General features: G+C 41.6%; 1 protein-coding gene across 1 annotated transcript; it reads right to left on the bottom strand.

The window, feature by feature from the left end:
• Positions 1–14,825: 14,825 nt before the first annotated feature.
• LOC104236510 (uncharacterized) lies at positions 14,826–17,233 on the bottom strand. Its single transcript, XM_070148603.1, has 2 exons — positions 17,149–17,233; positions 14,826–15,469 (listed from the first exon to the last, which is right to left on the bottom strand). The coding sequence occupies exons 1-2, from the start codon at positions 17,231–17,233 to the stop codon at positions 14,826–14,828; spliced, it is 729 nt and encodes a 242-aa protein (XP_070004704.1).
• Positions 17,234–18,513: the final 1,280 nt, after the last annotated feature.

Consider the following 18,513-nt stretch of genomic DNA (forward strand, 5'->3'; position numbering starts at 1 on the left):
CCCAGCAAATAGTAATTACAGGAACCGACGCCTGCTCCCGAGCTGAGTGAAGATGATAAAGGCGAGGAGTCGTCGGAATCCCCTAGGTACCGAGATACTTTCAGGTATTGGAAGAGACAGATGCGACCAAGTCCACGGCTTGAAGAATTCTTGAAGAGGAAATTTCACTTAGGAACATGACTCAATCCCGAGCTCAGGTCAGGATTGATTACTTTCCTTAAAACTAACATTGACTGTTTTGCATGGTCGCACTCAGATATGACATGTATCACAGGTGGTCGTGCATAAGTTAAGCCTGGACCCAAGCGTCCCTCCGGTAAGGCAAAAGAAACGCCCGACAGCCGAGGTCAGAAACAAGTTTGTTAAGGAAGAGGTTACTCGACTACTTGATATCAGTTTATTCGGGAGGTAAAGTATCCTGAATGGTTAGGTAATGTAGTTGTAGTTTCGAAAAAGAATAATAAATTTTGGATGCGCATAGATTATAAAGACTTGAATAAGGTGTGCCCTAAAGACTCATTCCTCTTGCCAAACATCGATCAAATGGTTGATGCAACAGTGGGACACGAGTTAGTGAGTTTCCTCGATGCCTATTCCATATACAATCAAATTAAGATGAGCCCGAAGGATCAGTAAAAACTTCATTCATATCGAACTTTGGCATATATTGTTATAATGTGATGCCCTTCGGGCTTAAAAATGTCAGAGCCACTTATTAGAGGTTCATGAACAAGATGTTCAAAAAGTAAATAGGTAAAATAATGGAAGTGTACATAGATGACGTATTGGTCAAGTCATTGAATGTAGGTGATCATCTAAAGCACCTCCAGGAAACCTTTGATATCTTGAGGAAGCATAACATGAAGCTCAACGTGGAAAAATGTATGTTCGGGGTTGGCTCCAGTAAGTTCTTGGGTTTCTTGGTTTCACAAAGGGGGGTCGAGGTAAATCCCCAAAAGATCAAAGTCATCGAGGACATTTCGGACCATCTGACAAGTGTAAAAGAAGTCCAAAGGCTAACCAGAAGATTGGCCGCACTAAGCTAGTTCATCTTTCGATCCTCAAAAAAATGTCATCACTTCTTCTCACTTTTGAAGAAAAAGACCAATTTCGAATGGACTTTAGAATGTCAACAGGCCTTAAAAGACCTGAAACGTTATCTATCAAGCCCCCCGCTACTATCAAAACCCGGGGGAAGATGAATAATTGTAATATACCTAGCAGTCTCGAAAGTAGATGTAAGTGTCGTTCTAATCTGGGAGGATGAAGGTACGCAATTTCCTGTCTATTATGTGAGTAAAATTTTGTCGGGAGTGGAGACTCGTTATCTGCACTTCAAAAAGTCCGCCTTAGCTCTCGTAGTCGCCTCTCATAAGCTTAGGACCTATTTTCAATTCCACCCGATAGTCGTTGCGACAACCTTTCCCTTGCAGAATGTCCTTCATAAACCTGAGTTGTCAGGCTGGTTAGCCAAATGGGCAGCTGGATTTAGCGAATTTGATATTGAGTATAAGTCTAGGACTGCGATCAAATCACAAGTTTTGGCCGACTTTGTGACCGATTTCAGCCCCAGATTGTTATCGTTGGCTGCTAAAGAAGCGGTGATGGTGTCGAAAATAGTGTCAGGAGCTTGGACCTTGTTCACAGATGAAGCTTCCAATGTGAAAGGGTCCGGGCTCTGGATGGTCCTAATCACACCTTCGGTGGAAACCCTGAGGCGGGCCATAAAAACTATTCTGTTAATTAACAATAAAGACGAATATGAGGCTTTGATTATAGGACTCAAACTAGCTCGGGAACTTAGCTCCAAGGTCATAGAAATCAAATGTAATTCCCAACTGATAGTAAATCAAGTGTACGGGATTTTCGATGCGAAGGAGGAACACATGCAACAGTACGTGATTAACGTTTAAACTTTAATTGGACGACTTAGGGAGTGGTCTATCACACACATCCCTATAGAAGAGAACATAGAAGAAGATGCATTGGCCAATTTGGGGTCGTCTACGGAGATGAAAGGATCCGATTTTGGTACTGTCATTCAACTTATGCATTCAGTGCTGGATATGGACGGCTATTGTGAAGTAAATACAACCAACCTAGTCTGGGACAAGAGAAATGATTTCATTGATTATCTTCCACATGGCAAGTTTCCCAAAGACCCGAAGACGTCCTAGGCACTACGCACCAAAGTGGCTCGTTATAGCTTTTTGGGTGGAATATTATATAGGAGATCATTCCAAGGCCCCGTTGGCCCGATGTTTGGGAGCCTCAAAGGCGGATTACGTGATGAGAGAGGTCCATGAAGGAATTTGCGAGAACCATTCTGGTGCAGATTCGTTGATACTAAAGCTGGTTCAGGCAGGATACTACTGGCCCCAGATGTAACAAGACGCAAAGGTGTTCATTCAGAAATGCGACAAATGTCAGCGCCATACACAATTGGTGCACCAACCGGTGGAGCTCTTGCATTCGATACTATACCCATGGTTATTCATGAAATGGGGGATGAATATAGTTGGGGCGCTGCCACCGAGCTCCGGAAAGGTAAGATTCCTTTTAATTTTAACTGATTACTTCCCTAAATGAGTTGAAGTTGGTCCTTACCAAAAGGTCGGTGAGCGCGAAGTGATCAACTTCCTATGGGAATACATAATTTGCCAATTCGAAATACCGAAGGAGATTGCCTAGGATAACATACCACAATTAATAGGCTCTAAAGTTACAAAATTTCTTAAAGACCTGAAAATCAAAAGGATTACATCCTCACTATACCATCCGAACGCTAATGGACAACAGATTTAACCAATAAGGTAATTATCCAAAACCTCAAAAAGAAGTTAGAAGACGCCAAAGGCAAGTGGCCCGAAGAGTTACCAAACATGCTATGGGCATATCGGATGACAGAAAAATCAAGCACGAGAGAGACACCTTTTTCTCTCATATACGAGGAAAAATATCTGATCCTAGTGGAAGTAGGAGAACCAACCTTATGGTTCCACCGAATAGATGAAGAAGCAAATAATGAGGCATTACTGGTAAAGTTGGAACGACATGATGAATGCAGTGACTTGGCACACGTGAGAATGGTGGCTTAGAAGCAAAGGATGGAAATATACTAACCAGAGGGAAAATCTTTGCAACTTTAAAGTAGGAGACTTGGTTTTGAGGAAAGTGACTTAGAATACTTAGGAAATCAATGCTGGGAAGCTGGGTCCGACATGGGAAGGCCCCTACCGAGTTTCAACTGTCACTGGTAAAAGATCATACAAGCTGGAGAATCAAGATGGAGTCAAATTTCCTAGAATTTGGAACGTGACTCACCTGGAAAGGTATTATTGCTGATGGATCCTGCCTATACTGAATGTATGTGCTGCGCTTTTTTTTTCCTTCGACCAGTTTTTGTCCCAATCGAGTTTTTCTAGCAAGGTTTTTAACGAGACAATAACGGAAAGCATACTACGAAGGAAATGTCATCAGCAAAGTTAAGACCTTTAAATGAAAAACATTAAAATGATAAGACCATATGGGATGATTAGATAATCTTTGGCTCGATGGCAAAGTTCCTAATGGAAAGCAAAACTTGCCATCGAATCAAAGATTATTTAATCATTCACAAGTGTGTTGCCCAGTAGAACAAGACTCCGAGTGTTTCAATTCGTATACTTCGAATAGTATGTTCATTACTCCTTAACCAAACTATCATTCTATAAAATTTATATACCAAAAATATAAATATACACTCTAATAAATACTATAATACGATACAAATTATTATGATACCCATAATAATAATATCATTATTATTATTATTATTATTATTATTATTATTATTAATTATTATTATACTTTTAAACTTTTACTTATTAAATCTTTATTTATTTGAACTACTATGTAGGAAATTCTAATTTTTAGAATTTTAAAATTAATTAAAATTTTACCTTATGAATCCTTGTATTATTTGAACAAATAGATAAATCAGCACCCCGTCTATTTTTCTTAATCTTAATTATATTCTTATAACATGTTATAGAATAAACTCAATCAACTATATATAATATAATTGTCATGGTTAAAAAGAATATAGAGAAAGATTTGTTGCAAAAATAATATATGATTCTCTGAGTATACAATAGTATTGAGGTTACTAAAATTGATAATATCGATCAACACTCCTTTTATTTTTCTTATTCTTAATTATAGACTTTTTTTGGTAGCTAGCTTTATATTAATCACCAGGAATCAACATTACAATACCATTAGCCAGTTTAACACAACTAGCTATCTAAAGAAAAGCACCAAAAGCCTAAGCTGAATTAGCAAAACAGTAATCAAATCTAGCTAACCAAGCTAAACAACATGCTATGTAACAAGCTTTGAACACCATGAGATGCTCTAACATTGGACAAGTAGGCAATCTCTCTAGCTATAATGTCCCAGATCCTTGATTTCTTTTCGAAGATTCTCTAATTTCTCTCCACCCAAATGGCATAGACATATTCTGCATAGACACTTCTGAAGATGTGAGCTTGTTGAGTCCTCCCTTTTGCATTCTGGATTATCCAAGCTACATGTTGGTCCCATCCAATGGTCGGCCCTGCCTGCTTCTGAAGCCATAAGAGAATCCTATTCCACACTGCTCTAGTGAAATCACAGTCCAAGAACAGATGATTTCTACTTTCAGGTTGAGTATGGCACATGACACATGCTAAGTCAACAGCTACGCCCCATTTTGCTAGCCTATCAGTAGTGAGAACCTTGTATTGTAGCTGCAACCACATGATGAATTTGGTCTTAGGTCTAGCACCAATCTTGTACATCACACATTTCCAGGGTACTTTAGGGTAACTAGATAGCAGCTGCTCATAAATTTGTTTGGTCAGGCTGCCTGGCCCCTTTCTTATCTGCACTTGCAACAAAGTCTGTCGAGCTTCCAAGAATTTCCTCGTGATTTAACAAGCTTGTTGGGGAACTCTGGCTGTGGTGAGAGGCTGACCTCTGAGGTAGCACTCATGGATCCATTTGATCCATAATTTGTTATCTTTTTGAGCAGGGTCCCAATGTGTCTTAGGTAGATCAGCTCTATTCCAGATCCTTATGCTAAGGAGGTTTAATCTTCCAAAAGTCCTGGGCAAACACATCTTTTTCCAAGAGACATGGGCCTTTTTTGTAATTGCCCGGCCACACAAAATTTCTATAATATGCATCAATCAGTTTAAGGACCTTAGTTGGCATTTGAAATAGCTGAGACCAATATGATTAGACTCCAAAAAGAATAGATTGTACCAGTTGAAATTTCCCAGCATAGGAAAGTTTCTTAGCTGTCCAAGAGGTAATTCTTGCCATTATTTTCTCTATTAGAGATTGCCATTGAATAAAGGAAATCTTTTAGTGGATAGGGGAACTCCCAGATACCTAATAGGTAACTCACCAACAGGAATGCCAAGCTTATGTACAATTCTATCTCTTTCTACCTGATCAACTCCACCAAAATAGATAGAGCTTTTTTGTAGATTGGCTTGTAGCCCTGAAGCTTCTGAGAACTGTTTGAAAGCTTGGTGAAATACATTAACTGAATTCAATTCATCTCTAGAAAATAACAATAAGTCATTTGCAAAGCTTAGATGGGTGATTTTCAATTTGGCACATCTGGGGTGGAGGTTAAAGGATTTGTCGTCCTTAAGTTCATATAGTTTCCTGCTCAAATATTCCATAGCCATTGCAAATAAATAAGGAGAAATGTGGTCTCCCTATCTCAATCCTTTAGCAACATCAAATGGCTTTGTAGTTCCTTATTTACCATCACAATGTAACTAACAGTTTGTACACATTCCATTATCTAAGAGACAAATTTGTCATGGAACCTCAATTCACTCATAACCTGCTTCAAATAGGGCCATTCTACTGAGCCATAGGATTTTTGCAGATCAATGTCCACCATACATCTGGGAGATGCATTTTCCTTCCATAATCTTTGACTAATTCATGGGCCAAGATAATATTAACTGAGATTTTCCTTCCTGGAATAAAGCCTGCGTGAGCATCACAGATGATACTAGGTATAACTTTCTGAATCCTAGCAGCCAAGATTTTTGCTATGATCTTATACAATATGGTGCAACAAGCAATTGGTTTATACTCCTTTACTATCGGAGGACTAGGATTCTTTGTAACCAAAGTGATCGTAGTACAGTTAATAACTTTAAACATTTTTTCTGATGCAAAGAATTGTTTAACTGCCAAAGTCACCTCATCCTTCAGTATTGGCCAAGCTTATTTAAAAAAATGAGAGTTATACCCATCAATACCTAGAGCTTTGTCATCCTCTATGGCATGTAATCCAGACCATACATCTTGGTCAGTAATCTCATCACATAACTCCCTTCTTTGTTACTGAGAGAGGGTTGGACCTTTCATCATTGTGAGTCTGGTAACTACTAGTATTGAAGGGGAAGCTGTACCCATAAGGAATTTATAGAAAGCAATAATTTCCTCCTTTATAGCTAGAGGATAGCCAGTTGTGCACTAGTAAGGGATGTAAGATGTAGTATCTGCTTCTTTTGTGTTCTATCCTTAACCAAAGCTGAGAAATACTTGGTACTGGAATCCCCAAGTTTTATCCATTTTGCACGAGCTTTCTGCCTAAGAGCACTTTCTTTCACAAGTGACCATTTTTCCAAATCAAGCAAGATCTGTTTCTCTTTTCCCAATAGCTGGTCAGTACATTGAGCATTTATCATCTCCTGAGTTAGCTTCAGTTCCTCTCCAGCTAGGACAATTTTCTGAGAAATACCCTTGAATTCTGCATTGTTCAGCTACTTCAACAAAGGTTTAAGCAAGTTAAGTTTTAACCATATATCCTTCATATGCCACATGTCTTGTTTCTATTCCCAACTTTGTTGCACCATAGGCAGTAAATCCTGATGACCAGTCCATACATTGAAGAATCTGAATAATATATTGATGTTTCTAGCCTTAGTCTTGAGGGACAAGATCATAGGAGAATGATCAGAGATGAAAGGAAGTTCACACTCAGTTACTACATGCCATCCATTCATGATTACCAAATACTCTATCTAGTCTGCTACAGACCCTATCAGCACCACTTTGCTTATTTGACCATGTATAATACTCCTATTTCCATTATAATTCAGACACTAGAAGACCAGTAATACACGCAGAATAGGCTTTGATCTCTGCATAGGTAACTAGGTTCCGAAATATCCTATCTTGAGGGAGGAGCATAGCATTGAAGTCTCCTATAATCATCCAGGGAACATGAACTCCAAATGAAACCTGTTTCAATCCTTTCCACATAGGCTCTCTATGTTTAATTGCATTATAGCCATATATTATTGTAACTATACAATCTAGAGGCCCTTGTCTCTCATTGACATGACAGTGTAAAAATTGAGCATCCACCTTCAATATAGATATCCCGTATAGATTTTTGTCCCATAGTACCATATTCTCCCATTCACAGCCTTATGGTAATTGTTTTCCAATTCCCAACAAGGGGCAATATTCTTCCATACTTGTTTAGCATTGGGTGATTTAACTTTGTTTCAACTAGTCCAGCAGGCTTAATATTCTTTTTTTAAGTAATTTCTCAACTCCTTTTGTTTATACCCCTTATTCATACCTCTAACTTTCCAAGAAAGCCAATTCATAATGAAGGTTTGGAGTCACCTCCTTTATCAGGAGGTAGTGTAAGATTCACACTAGCCCTTTTTTGGCTAACACAGTACCAGAAGATGATGCAGGGCCCAGGGCAGTGAAATTTGCTAAATTAAGCTCAGGGATGCTCATCAAGACTTTCTCCTTCTGTGCATGAGGTTGACGAGCCATAGTTTTACTTTTCTCAACACACTAAACTACTACATGAGTAGCAGGTGGAACTTCTTTAGGAACATTGTTGATCATCTCAATACTGGTAGCACCTACTTTAATATTAGGTGAAATAGCATTTGGAGGGGCTGGTCCCTTAGTTTTCTATTCCATAGTAACTTTTCTTGGTTCTCTTCTTCTTTCCTATGGTGCATAATTATGGGTGCCAGGCTTAGGAGGAGATGGACACTTATGCCCCACTACTTGGCATAGTTGGCAGAACTCAGGTTTCCAATCAAATATAACTTCCTGGGTGAATTGTTGACCATTTGGATCTAGCACTGCAATTGCTTCAGGTAATTCTGTGGTGACATTTACTTCAACAAGCATCCTATCATAGGATATTTGTGTCTGCTTAGAAGTAAATTCATCTGCAAAGATGGGAGTTCCAATAACACTTGCTATTTTACTAAGGGAGTTGACAATTCGTAGGGAGATTTGGGAATTTCATCCACAGTGGAATCTCAACAGGGAATTCAGTGTTGAAATCAAATTCAGGTGTCCAGGGTTGAAGAATAATAGGTCTATTATTGATTGAATAGGGTCCAAAATAGTAGACTTCATTCAGATCTTTAATAGTTTGGAACTTAATCACATAGTAACCCTCGTCATGGTGATATAGATCAGGATTTGCAGCTTGTGCCCAGTTTTGGATAACAAATCTACGCATGACATTATAACATGGTACAACACTTATGAAATAGGCTATTAGCACACATTGCCATTTAAATGTCTTCTGTTCAACCTCAACTTTCTCCAACTGGACGATCAGATGCCCATCCACAATTTGAGGGGGATATAGGATAGAGCTATACCATTCTTCGCTAACCTGTTATTCTTAAACAAGATGGTCCATGCAGGTAGCTTCCCTTTTTCATTTGGTGTCACGATCCGAAATTCATTAAAGGTCGTGATGGCGCTGAACACCACTATCAGGCAAGCCAACACTAAATAGTTAATTAAATCCTCATTTTAATATTTCTGAAACCATAAATTTTCTTCAATTTAACTAGTAAAAGAAGAGCTTTACAGAATAATAATAATGTTTTCCAATTTCAATACTAAATATCCCATAATCACCCCAGAACCCAGTGTCACAAGTGCATGAACATTTACTAAAAAATAAAATAAAATACAATAACTGTCCGAAATACAAATTTGGACAGAAAAGAAAATACAAGTGTTTACCTCGAAAAATGTGAGTGACAATAAAAGATATTTTGTGGTTTTAAAGATACGTGATATATTTTATTACTAGTGATTAAACAAGTATTGAGCTTAAGTAAGAAGAAATAATAAACCAAATTAATGTTACTAAAATAGTAGGGGGCCTCGAGTTCGTCTATCCAAGGACCTCGAGGTCAGCTAAGACCAAGAAGGTATGAACAATAAAGTAAAGGCAATAAAGGTGAAAAGTAATTGCTGAACACGTTAAACAAGAGAAGAATAAGAATGTTCTATTGCTGTAAAATGATCTGATCCCTTACAAATGGTTGGGGTCCCCTTTATATAGAGGGGAAACCCCCAATATAGTACATTCCTTATAAAAGTAAAGAATTCTGTTGGTATAGGTGTATAACGGCCTAGTACGGATCTGTACTATTTCGTACAAACCTTATCCTTTAATTAATGCCCTAATCCACGTGTCCCTGAGAAGTTCCCGCTCTTTCTTGATTGACTTCGAGATTGTGATGCCCTCGATATAGATCGTGCCAGGCCTTCGATTAGCTTCCTCGATGAGGGTGTCCCTCAGACGGACCCGATCATCACTTCGAGTCTCCCGAGCTTGGACCTATAGCCCATTTTAAGACTTCAAAATATCAAGCTCCTCGATTTTGACCGCATACAAATAGTCCCCACATTTCTTAGAATGGAATGATATGAAACGATTTTGACCTCGATTTCATCAAACCTCTAGTGATGATGTTATCCTTGTGAAGACAACGTTCAAAGTGACCAAAATGTCCCATCGGCCCACTTTCCCAAAAATATTAAATGCATGTCAGTGTTGGTTGGCCATTAGTGCCTCCGAACCGTCACTACCCCTCTATAAATATGGGTGTCTTCCTTTAGTAAATAACTTTACCTTTCTTCAATCTCTACCAATCCTCATCTCTTTTTTCAATCACCTGTTTCCTCCGCCTCTTTAAACACCGTTAAATACCAAGCTCTAATTGGAAACACTTTGTCCCTGTTCGCCCCCATTTCTTACCTTACAACCATGGCCAAAACTTCCAAGACGGTCCCTAAAAAAGATACAACATCGTCTTCCTTTGCCTCCCGGCCAGCCAAACCGGTGGTGCCGCCAATACTTGAAGAGATCACCCCTGGTGATTGTATCTTCAAGAGGGACTTCAATATCGAGAATCCTCCCAATGTCGAAGGCCGATGTGAGCACGTATTCCGGTACATTAGCCTAATAACGGAGCAGCTCATCAAGGATGTTTGGAGGGATTGTCGATGGGGGGACGAGGTCAAGATTCAATTCCTGGAGCCTGATGAAAGCATAACTACCCACAAGGAGGGTTTTTTGAGTGTTTACACTTACCCCTTCACATTGGGCCCCCTCGATTCGGTGGTGATCGATTTTTGCAAGACATACGAAGTCACCGTCGGCCAAATCCACCCTTCATTCTGGCGTAGCATTATCATGTTGCGGTACTTCTCTGAGAAGGCCAAGGGTTTAGAATTCACCCTCATCCACCTAGTTCGGCTGTACCGGCCCCAGTTATTCTGAGGGCTCATCAAGCTACAACATCGAACCACGAAGTCCTTCTTTTCCAGTACCGATGAAACCAAACATCGAGGCTGGATGAGCCGATTTGTTAGAGTCAGGACTTCAGACATCATCCCCGAGGAAAAGATGTCGTTCCTGGAGAGGTGGAATTTTAACCCTAAGTGGAGTCCACATTTTCCTTCATACCTATTCTTTTTTTTTCATTTTTCATAGCTTACTCATCTTTATTTTAGCAGCCGACGCTTAGGCGCCCTTGGCGGTGCGTGACCTTAAGGATTGGATTAGGAAACTAGCTGCCACATCCTATTATGACAAGCATAAGCGGCGTGATTTGGCGATGGGCAAATAGGAGGACAATAACCACGACCTTGGAGATGCGTCCAAGATGAGGCCGGCCCCGCTCGGAGAGACAACTAAGCCTTCAAATCCAAAGCCCGATAAGGATAATAAAAGAAAGAGGGTCTCGAATCCCGAACACCCCCAAGACAGGAAAACCTCTACTCGAAGGCTGCGGAAAAGGTTTGCTCAAACGGACGTAGACTCCGCTCATGACTCCTCGGATGGTGAGGAAAATGATGAAGAAGAACCGGCGCTGGCAGCTCGGACCTGGAAGCCAGTCGAGGTTGCCAAACCTTCCGAAATAGAAACCCACCTTGTGATTCCCCAAGGGAAGAGGTGGGCAAGGCCCCCATATCTCCGAAGGTTGAGATTGTCCCTCCGTTTTCAACAACTATATCAGAGGGGGTAAATGCTGAGGCCCCCAAGGATAATGAGAACGCCTCGAGTGAAGAGCTAGGGGCCGCGACAACAGGTCATTCCCTTTCATTGCCAACCTATTCTGGGGAAGCAATCGAGGAAGCCAACACTTTGCACATGCCCGACACAAGTAAGGTCATCGAGGACGATCCTTTCCAAAGTTGCTATGCTAGAGTCGAGGGTACTGATGACTTCAATGATTCATCCTCCATTTTTGAAGAGGCCCAATGTCTCTTTTCCTGGGTAAGGATCTGCCCTTTAGTGTTGTGATTTTTTCTCTCTTCTCATTAGATTGACATAAATTTGTTTCATGTATAGGTTGTTGCAAAGTTCAAGGCCGAGCTGAAATAATGTGAGGTCAAGCTCAATAGAGTCTTGTGCGAATAGATGGCCTTGAGGCTCCTTTGTAATCAGAAGGAAGAGGAGCTTAAAGACCTCCGAATTGCTTTGGCCAAAGCTCAAAAGAGCGAGTTCGAGCTAGATGAGCAGGTAACTTTGATTTTAATAGAGTTCGGCATTCTTGGCCCTGCTTCGAAGGCTAATACTTCGATGTCTCAGCTGCAACAAAAGTTGGACATGATCGGGCAGCTCCGGTGCGAGGTGAATCAAGTTCGGGATGATTGCCATCGGTGAAAGAGGAATATAGATCAACTTGCTGCTGATAAGGAAGCTATTGCGGCCCAACTGGCCTCGGCTGAGGCCAGTTGGACAAGCTAAGGCCGAGGTTGCACAAACTAAGGCCAAAGCTGAGAAGATGAAGATTGCAGCCGATAAATCCATCACCATATACTAGAGAGAAACCGCAGTCGTTCAAGCTGAGTTGAGGGCGGCCTCCAACCGGGCAAAACAGAGTAGTGAATTGGCTAAGTTTCAAGCCTGGAGGGAGACTCTAGAGGAAGTCCGTGCTCGAGGATTTGACCTTGCCGAAGATATAGCCGAAGCACAAGCACGGGAAACTAATGCTAGGTTTATTGTTTCCTTTGATGATTAAGATGTGGTGAGTGGCTCCAGGGACGAGGAAAATAAAGAAGATGCTTCTGAAGGGAAAGAGGCTTCAGAAGATAAAGCTATCGGAGATGAAGACGGCACTCCCGGGGACGTGGCCCCGAAAATAGAGTAGGCTTCTATTTTTGTATAAGGGTCCTTTGTTGTAACATGCTTTGTAAATTTTCCGGATGAATATAAAGTAGCTTTTTGCTTCATTCTTGATTTGTGTTGACTTTTTATTTTGTCTCCGTTCATAAGAATTTCTGATGATTCACATGTTAAGTTTGAGTATAGGTTTAGACTCACAATAAGCCCTTAGGCTTTTATTGCCCGAGATCGTACCTCTTAGGGTTTTAGATAATCCCCGAGCCAAACTTAAAGTCAAATTACTGTGAGCTCGGGGCTTTTGGGTTCGAGTTAAATGAGATCAGGGCCTCAGACTCCCATAGGTCTTTGACCCTATCTTTCCTTTTAAGTTGGCCCTTAGGCTCTTTTTTAGGTTGGCCCTTAGGCTCTTTTAGGTTGGCCCTTAGGCTCTTTAAATTGGGCTATTTCGACCTCTAAAAATGGCTATATAGTTTTCCCTCACTTCGGCTAAATGACTTGATGAAATTTTAGTTATGCCTTAGCATGTATTTTATACTCATTGGGTTTTTCGAAGGCTGGTGTTATCGAAGCCCTTGGATTGTTTGAGGGCTGATTCATTGAAGCCCTTAGTTTTTTCGAGGGCTAATTTATCGAAGCCCTTAGATTTTTCGGGGGCTGAATTTTTCGAGGCCCCTTATATTTTGCTTTTGTCGGGGGTAGCCTGATTTAACCGATTTTTCAATATTCGAAGGCGTTTAGTTTTATATCGGACGTATCTGAATCACGTTATTTTGGCCGTAGCCTTTATGTGACCGTAGTCTTTAATATGGTCGTAGCCTTCGGGTATGTCACTTAGACTTGTTTCCTGATAACTCTTCGAACTTGTCCGAAGAGTTAGTCCTCGAGTATAATGGCCTTGGCCTTTGTTTCGAGGGAGGTACCTCTTTGAGGTCTTATGGGTCCGAGTTTTCGATGACTCGGATGTGTTGTCTGTCAGTGATAGTCCCCGGGTATTTCGGGGTGTTTTGGCCCTTGAGCCGTTTCCCGTAGGATTGTAAGTATAGAGCTCGTATGAGATACAAAGTGTTTTTTGATATAACTAGAATGCTTCTTTAAATAGTTAATACATGCTTACACGCTTCACCATTGGGGCTCGATTATTCTATATGGACATGGTTCATTTAACCGTTTGGCCCATTACAAAGTTCTCCTGCCGAGGCCCTCTTAGGCGCAAAATGTCTTTTCTAGAGCTATAACCTCCGAGGGTGATGCCTCCCGGTATTCGAGGTTGATTGAAAAGAAGCCTTGAATACTTGTTGAGTGACCCTTGGGTAGCATATAGGTGTTGCCTCATTAAAAACCTTGCTGGTAAAACCCATTTGGGATAAAACCCAATTTAAGAGAGAAAGAGTGCAACACATGCTTTCAAACCCAAGGTCTTCGAGCTTAGTAGTAATATCGCTTGAGCATTGATATATTCCAATTATTTGGTAGCTACTCGCCTTCCATTGCACTGAGTTTGTAGGATCCTTTCCCTATGACTCCAAGGACACGGTACGGTCCGTCCCAATTGGGACCTAGCTTCCCTTCGTTTGTGTCTCGAGTGTTAAGAGTGACTTTCCTCAGTACTAAGTCCCCGACTTTGAAATATCGAAGGTTTGTCCTTCTATTGTAATATCTTTCGATTCTTTATTTTTGCACGGCCATTCGTATTAATGCAGCCTCACGTTTTTCATCTAGTAGCTCGAGAGAAGTGGTCATTGCTTCGTGATTTTGAGCCTTCGGTGGCATGTTGAAACCTTGTACTAGGCTCCCCGACTTCGACTGGGATTAAAGCTTCGGATCCATATACCAAAGAAAATGGGGTCTCCCCCGTACTTGACTACGATGTTGTTCGGTATGCCCATAATACCTCGAGTAACACCTCTCTCTATTTCCCTTTTGCATCATCTAGCCTTTTCTTCAAGTTTTGGATAATGGTTTTGTTGGTGAACTCGGCCTATCCATTTGCACTTGGGTGGTAAGGTGCCGATAGGATTCTTTTGATTTTATGGTCCTCGAGGAATTTTGTCACTTTGCTGTCGATGAACTGTTTTCCATTGTCACATGTTATTTTGGCGGGTATCCCGAACCGGCATATGATGTGGTCCCATATGAAATCGATGACTTCTTTTTCTCTTACCTTCTCGAAGGCTTGTGCTTCAACCCATTTTGAGAAATAATCAGTCATAAACAAAAGGAATCTAGCTTTACCTAGCGCCGTTGGTAGGGGGCCGATGGTGTCCATCCCCCATTTCATGAATGGCCACGGGGATAGGATCGAGTGGAGTTGTTCACCGGGTTGATGAATTATTGGTGCAAATCTCTGGCATTAGTCACACTTCCGAACAAACTCCTTGGTATCTTTTTCCATGTTGTCCCAATAATATCCTACTCTGATCACCTTACTAACCAGAGAGTCTACACCAGAATGGTTCCCACAGGAGCCTTCGTGTATTTCCCATAGTACATAATCTATATCCCTGGGTCCCAAGCACACTACCAGTGGTCCATCGAAGGTTCTTCTACATAACACTCCATTTTCATCGAGCGATAATCGAGTTGCTTTAGCTCGGAGTGTTCTTGACTCCTTTGGGTTCGAAGGGAGCTTCCTATGCTTTAAATAATCAATGTACTTGTTCCTCCAATCCCATGTTAAGCTTGTCGAGTTAATATCTGCATGCCCTTCTTCGATCACTAACTTTGATAACTGGATGACAGCCCCGGGGACGATATTGTCTTCTTTGACTAACGATCCCAAGTTTGCTAGTGCGTCGGCCTCGCTGTTCTGTTCTCGAGGTACATGATCCAGTGTCCATTCCTTGAAGCGGTACAGAATTATTTGAAGTTTGTCCAAGTACCTCTGCATTCGATCATCTCGAACCTCGAAGCTTCCTTTTACATGGTTCACTACCAAAAGGGAATCATGTTTTGCCTGAATGACCTCTACTCCAAGGCCCTTGGCTAGTTCAAGACCTGCGACGTGGCTTCATACTCGGCATCACTGTTAGTCACTTTAGAAGTTTTGATAGATTGCCTAATAATACTTCCCGTAGGAGATTTCAAAACGATACCGAGCCCGGACCCTTTCACATTCGAGGCACCGTCTGTGAAGAGGGTCCAAACCCCCGCCAATGTACCCGTTTTTAGCAAGAGTTCCTTTTCTACTTCGGATATGAGGGCAGGTGCGAATTCGTCCACGAAGTACGCCAAAATTTGAGACTTGATGGCCGTCTGAGGTTGATATTCGATGTCATATCCTCCAAGTTCGATAGCCCACTTGGCCAATCTGCCCAATAATTCAGGCTTATGCAAGACATTTCGAAGTGGATATGTAGTTAGTACACATATAGGATGGCATTGAAAATATGGTTTTAATTTTGTAGATGCGCTTATTAATGCACGAGCTAATTTTTCCAAATGTGGATACCTAGCTTCAGTATCCCCTAGGGTTTGACTCATATAATATACAGAAAATTGCGTACCTTGCTCTTCTTGAACCAACACGCCACTTACCGCTACCTCTGACACGGACAGATACAAGTAGAGTGTTTTACCCTCCTTCGGAGTATGGGGCAAAGGAGGGCTCGAGAGATACCGTTTTAATTCTTCCAGGGCTTGCTGGCACTCTGGGGTCCATGCGAAGTTGTTCTTTTTTTAAGCAGGGAGAAGAAATGACGGCTTCGATATGATGATCTCGAGATGAATCGACCTGAGGCAGCTATCCGTCCGGTTAGTCGTTGCACGGCTATCACATTGTTCACCATAGTGATTTCCTCAATGGCTTTGATTTTATCGAGATTCATTTCGATGCCCCTGTTCGATACTATGAAGCCCAGGAACTTGCCCAAGCTGACTCCAAAAGCGCATTTCTCGGGGTTGAGCTTCATGTTATATTTTCTAAGGATGTCGAATGTTACCTGCAAATGGGTCAAATTGTCCTCTGCGCGCAGGGACTTAAGTAACATATCATCAATATAAACTTCTTTCGATTTGCCTATTTGATGCTCGAACATCCTATTAACTAAACGTTGATATGTGGCCCATGAGTTCTTTAGCCCGAAGGGCATTACATTTTAGCAGTATGTACCAAACTTCGTGATGAACAAAGTCTTTTTCCGGTCCTCCAAGTTCATTTGAATCTGATTATAACCGGATTAGGCGTCGAGAAAGGTAAGAATCTCGTAGCCAGCCGTAGCATCGATCAAACGATTGATGTTGGGCAATGGGAAAGAATCTTTAAGGCATGCTTTGTTCAAGTCTTTGTAATCTACACACATTCTTAGTTTATTCCCCTTTTTAGGGACTACACTATGTTAGCTAGTCATTCGGGATATTTTACTTCCCTAATGGATCCTATTTTGAGAAGTTTGGTTACCTCTTCCTTGATGAATGCATGTTTTACCTCAGATTGAGTTCTCCTCTTCTGCTTCACCGGTTTAAACCTGGGATCGACACTTAGTCGATGGGTAGTTATCTCCGGTGGAATTCCTGTCATATCTAAATGGGACCAAGCGAAGCAATCAATATTATCGATGAGAAATTGAATGAGTTTTTTCCTGAGTTTGGGGTTAACCCCGTCCCCAGGTATACCTTTTGTTTTGGAAGATGCTCAATCAATATGACATGTTTGAGTTCTTCGATCGTGGACTTACTTGCATCTGATTCTTCGGGGGAGATGAAAGTTCGAGGGGTGAGGAAATCTTCTCCTTCACTCTCGGCCATCTGTTCATCGGACATTTGTCCCTCGGCTCAACCGAGGGCGCGAGCTGTGATTGCTATTTGGTCACTTGTTCATCTTTTGACTTCTCTGACGTGGATGGAGCCGACATCGATACTAAGTTGTGCACTGCAAACATTTCCTTGGCCGCATGTTTCTCTCCATATACTGTTTTCACACCATCCTTCGTTGGGAACTTCATCATTTGGTGGAGGGTTGATGGTACCGCCCTCATGTTATGGATCCATGGCCTTCCGAGCAAAGCATTGTATCTCATGTCACCTTCGATGACATGAAATTTGGTGTCTTGTATGGTTCCGACCACGTTGACTTGGAGAATGATTTCTCCCTTCGTTGTTTCACTTGCCATGTTAAAGCCATTCAAGACTCGAGAAGCCGGTATGATTCAATTGAGCAACCCGAGCTGCTCTACGACCCTGGACCTGATTATATTCGCTGAACTACCTAGATCCACGAGAACACATTTAACTTGAAATTTATGTAAAAGGATAGAAATTACCAGTGCATCGTTGTGAGGTTTATATAAAGCCTCGATGTCTTCCTCGCTAAATGTCAGGGTGTCCTCGGGCAAGTAATCTCGAGTTCGCTTTTCCCTTGTGATGGATACTTTGGTGCATTTGAATACTGGTTCCTGCGGGACGTCGACTCCGCCGATGATCATGTGAATGACATGTTGGGGTTCTTCTGGTTCACTCTTCCTACCTGCATCCCTCTCCCTGAAGTGATTCTTATCCCGGTCACTTAGGAATTCTCGAAGGTGGCCCTCATTGAATAACTTAGCCACTTCCTCCCTTAGCAGTCTGCAGTCCTCCGTTATGTGACCATGTGTTCCATGACACTTGCACATCAAGTTCGGGTTCCTTTGGGAGGGGTCGGTCTGTATTGGCCTAGGCCACTTAGTATCTTTTATTCTCCCAATAGCCGAGATGATTCCTCATGCATCTATGCTGAAATTGTCTTCTGATAATCGGGGGGCTTCGGCGGGGTAGACATGCTTATCGAACCCGTTCTTGCTCATGAGCCCCCGAGAACATGAACCTTGGTCACTTCTTCGATCACCTTGAGAGGTATTGTGGCTTGGACCGTCGTTTCTCCTATCATATGGTTGATACCATTCCTTGTTGAATCTTAATCCCCGGTCTGTGTCCCTCAGGGGCTTGGCTGTGAACCTATTTGGGTGAACTGAGCCCGAGGGGGCTTCCAACTGGTCATCCTCGACCCTAATTTTCAACTGATACCGATTGTGCACATCCAACCATGTCACATCTGGATACTCGAT

The sequence above is a fragment of the Nicotiana sylvestris genome, chromosome 6 (genome assembly GCF_000393655.2).
Source record: "Nicotiana sylvestris chromosome 6, ASM39365v2, whole genome shotgun sequence".
NCBI classification, from domain to species: domain Eukaryota; kingdom Viridiplantae; phylum Streptophyta; class Magnoliopsida; order Solanales; family Solanaceae; genus Nicotiana; species Nicotiana sylvestris.

Excerpts from the sequence above, each read along its gene's own strand:
- LOC104236510 (XM_070148603.1), bottom strand. The coding sequence starts at position 17,233 with ATGTCCGATGAACAGATGGCCGAGAGTGAAGGAGAAGATTTCCTCACC. Across the intron at positions 15,470-17,148 it reads CCCCGAAGAATCAGATGCAA|GTCTTGAACTAGCCAAGGGC; the intron begins GTAAGTCCACGA and ends GCCACGTCGCAG.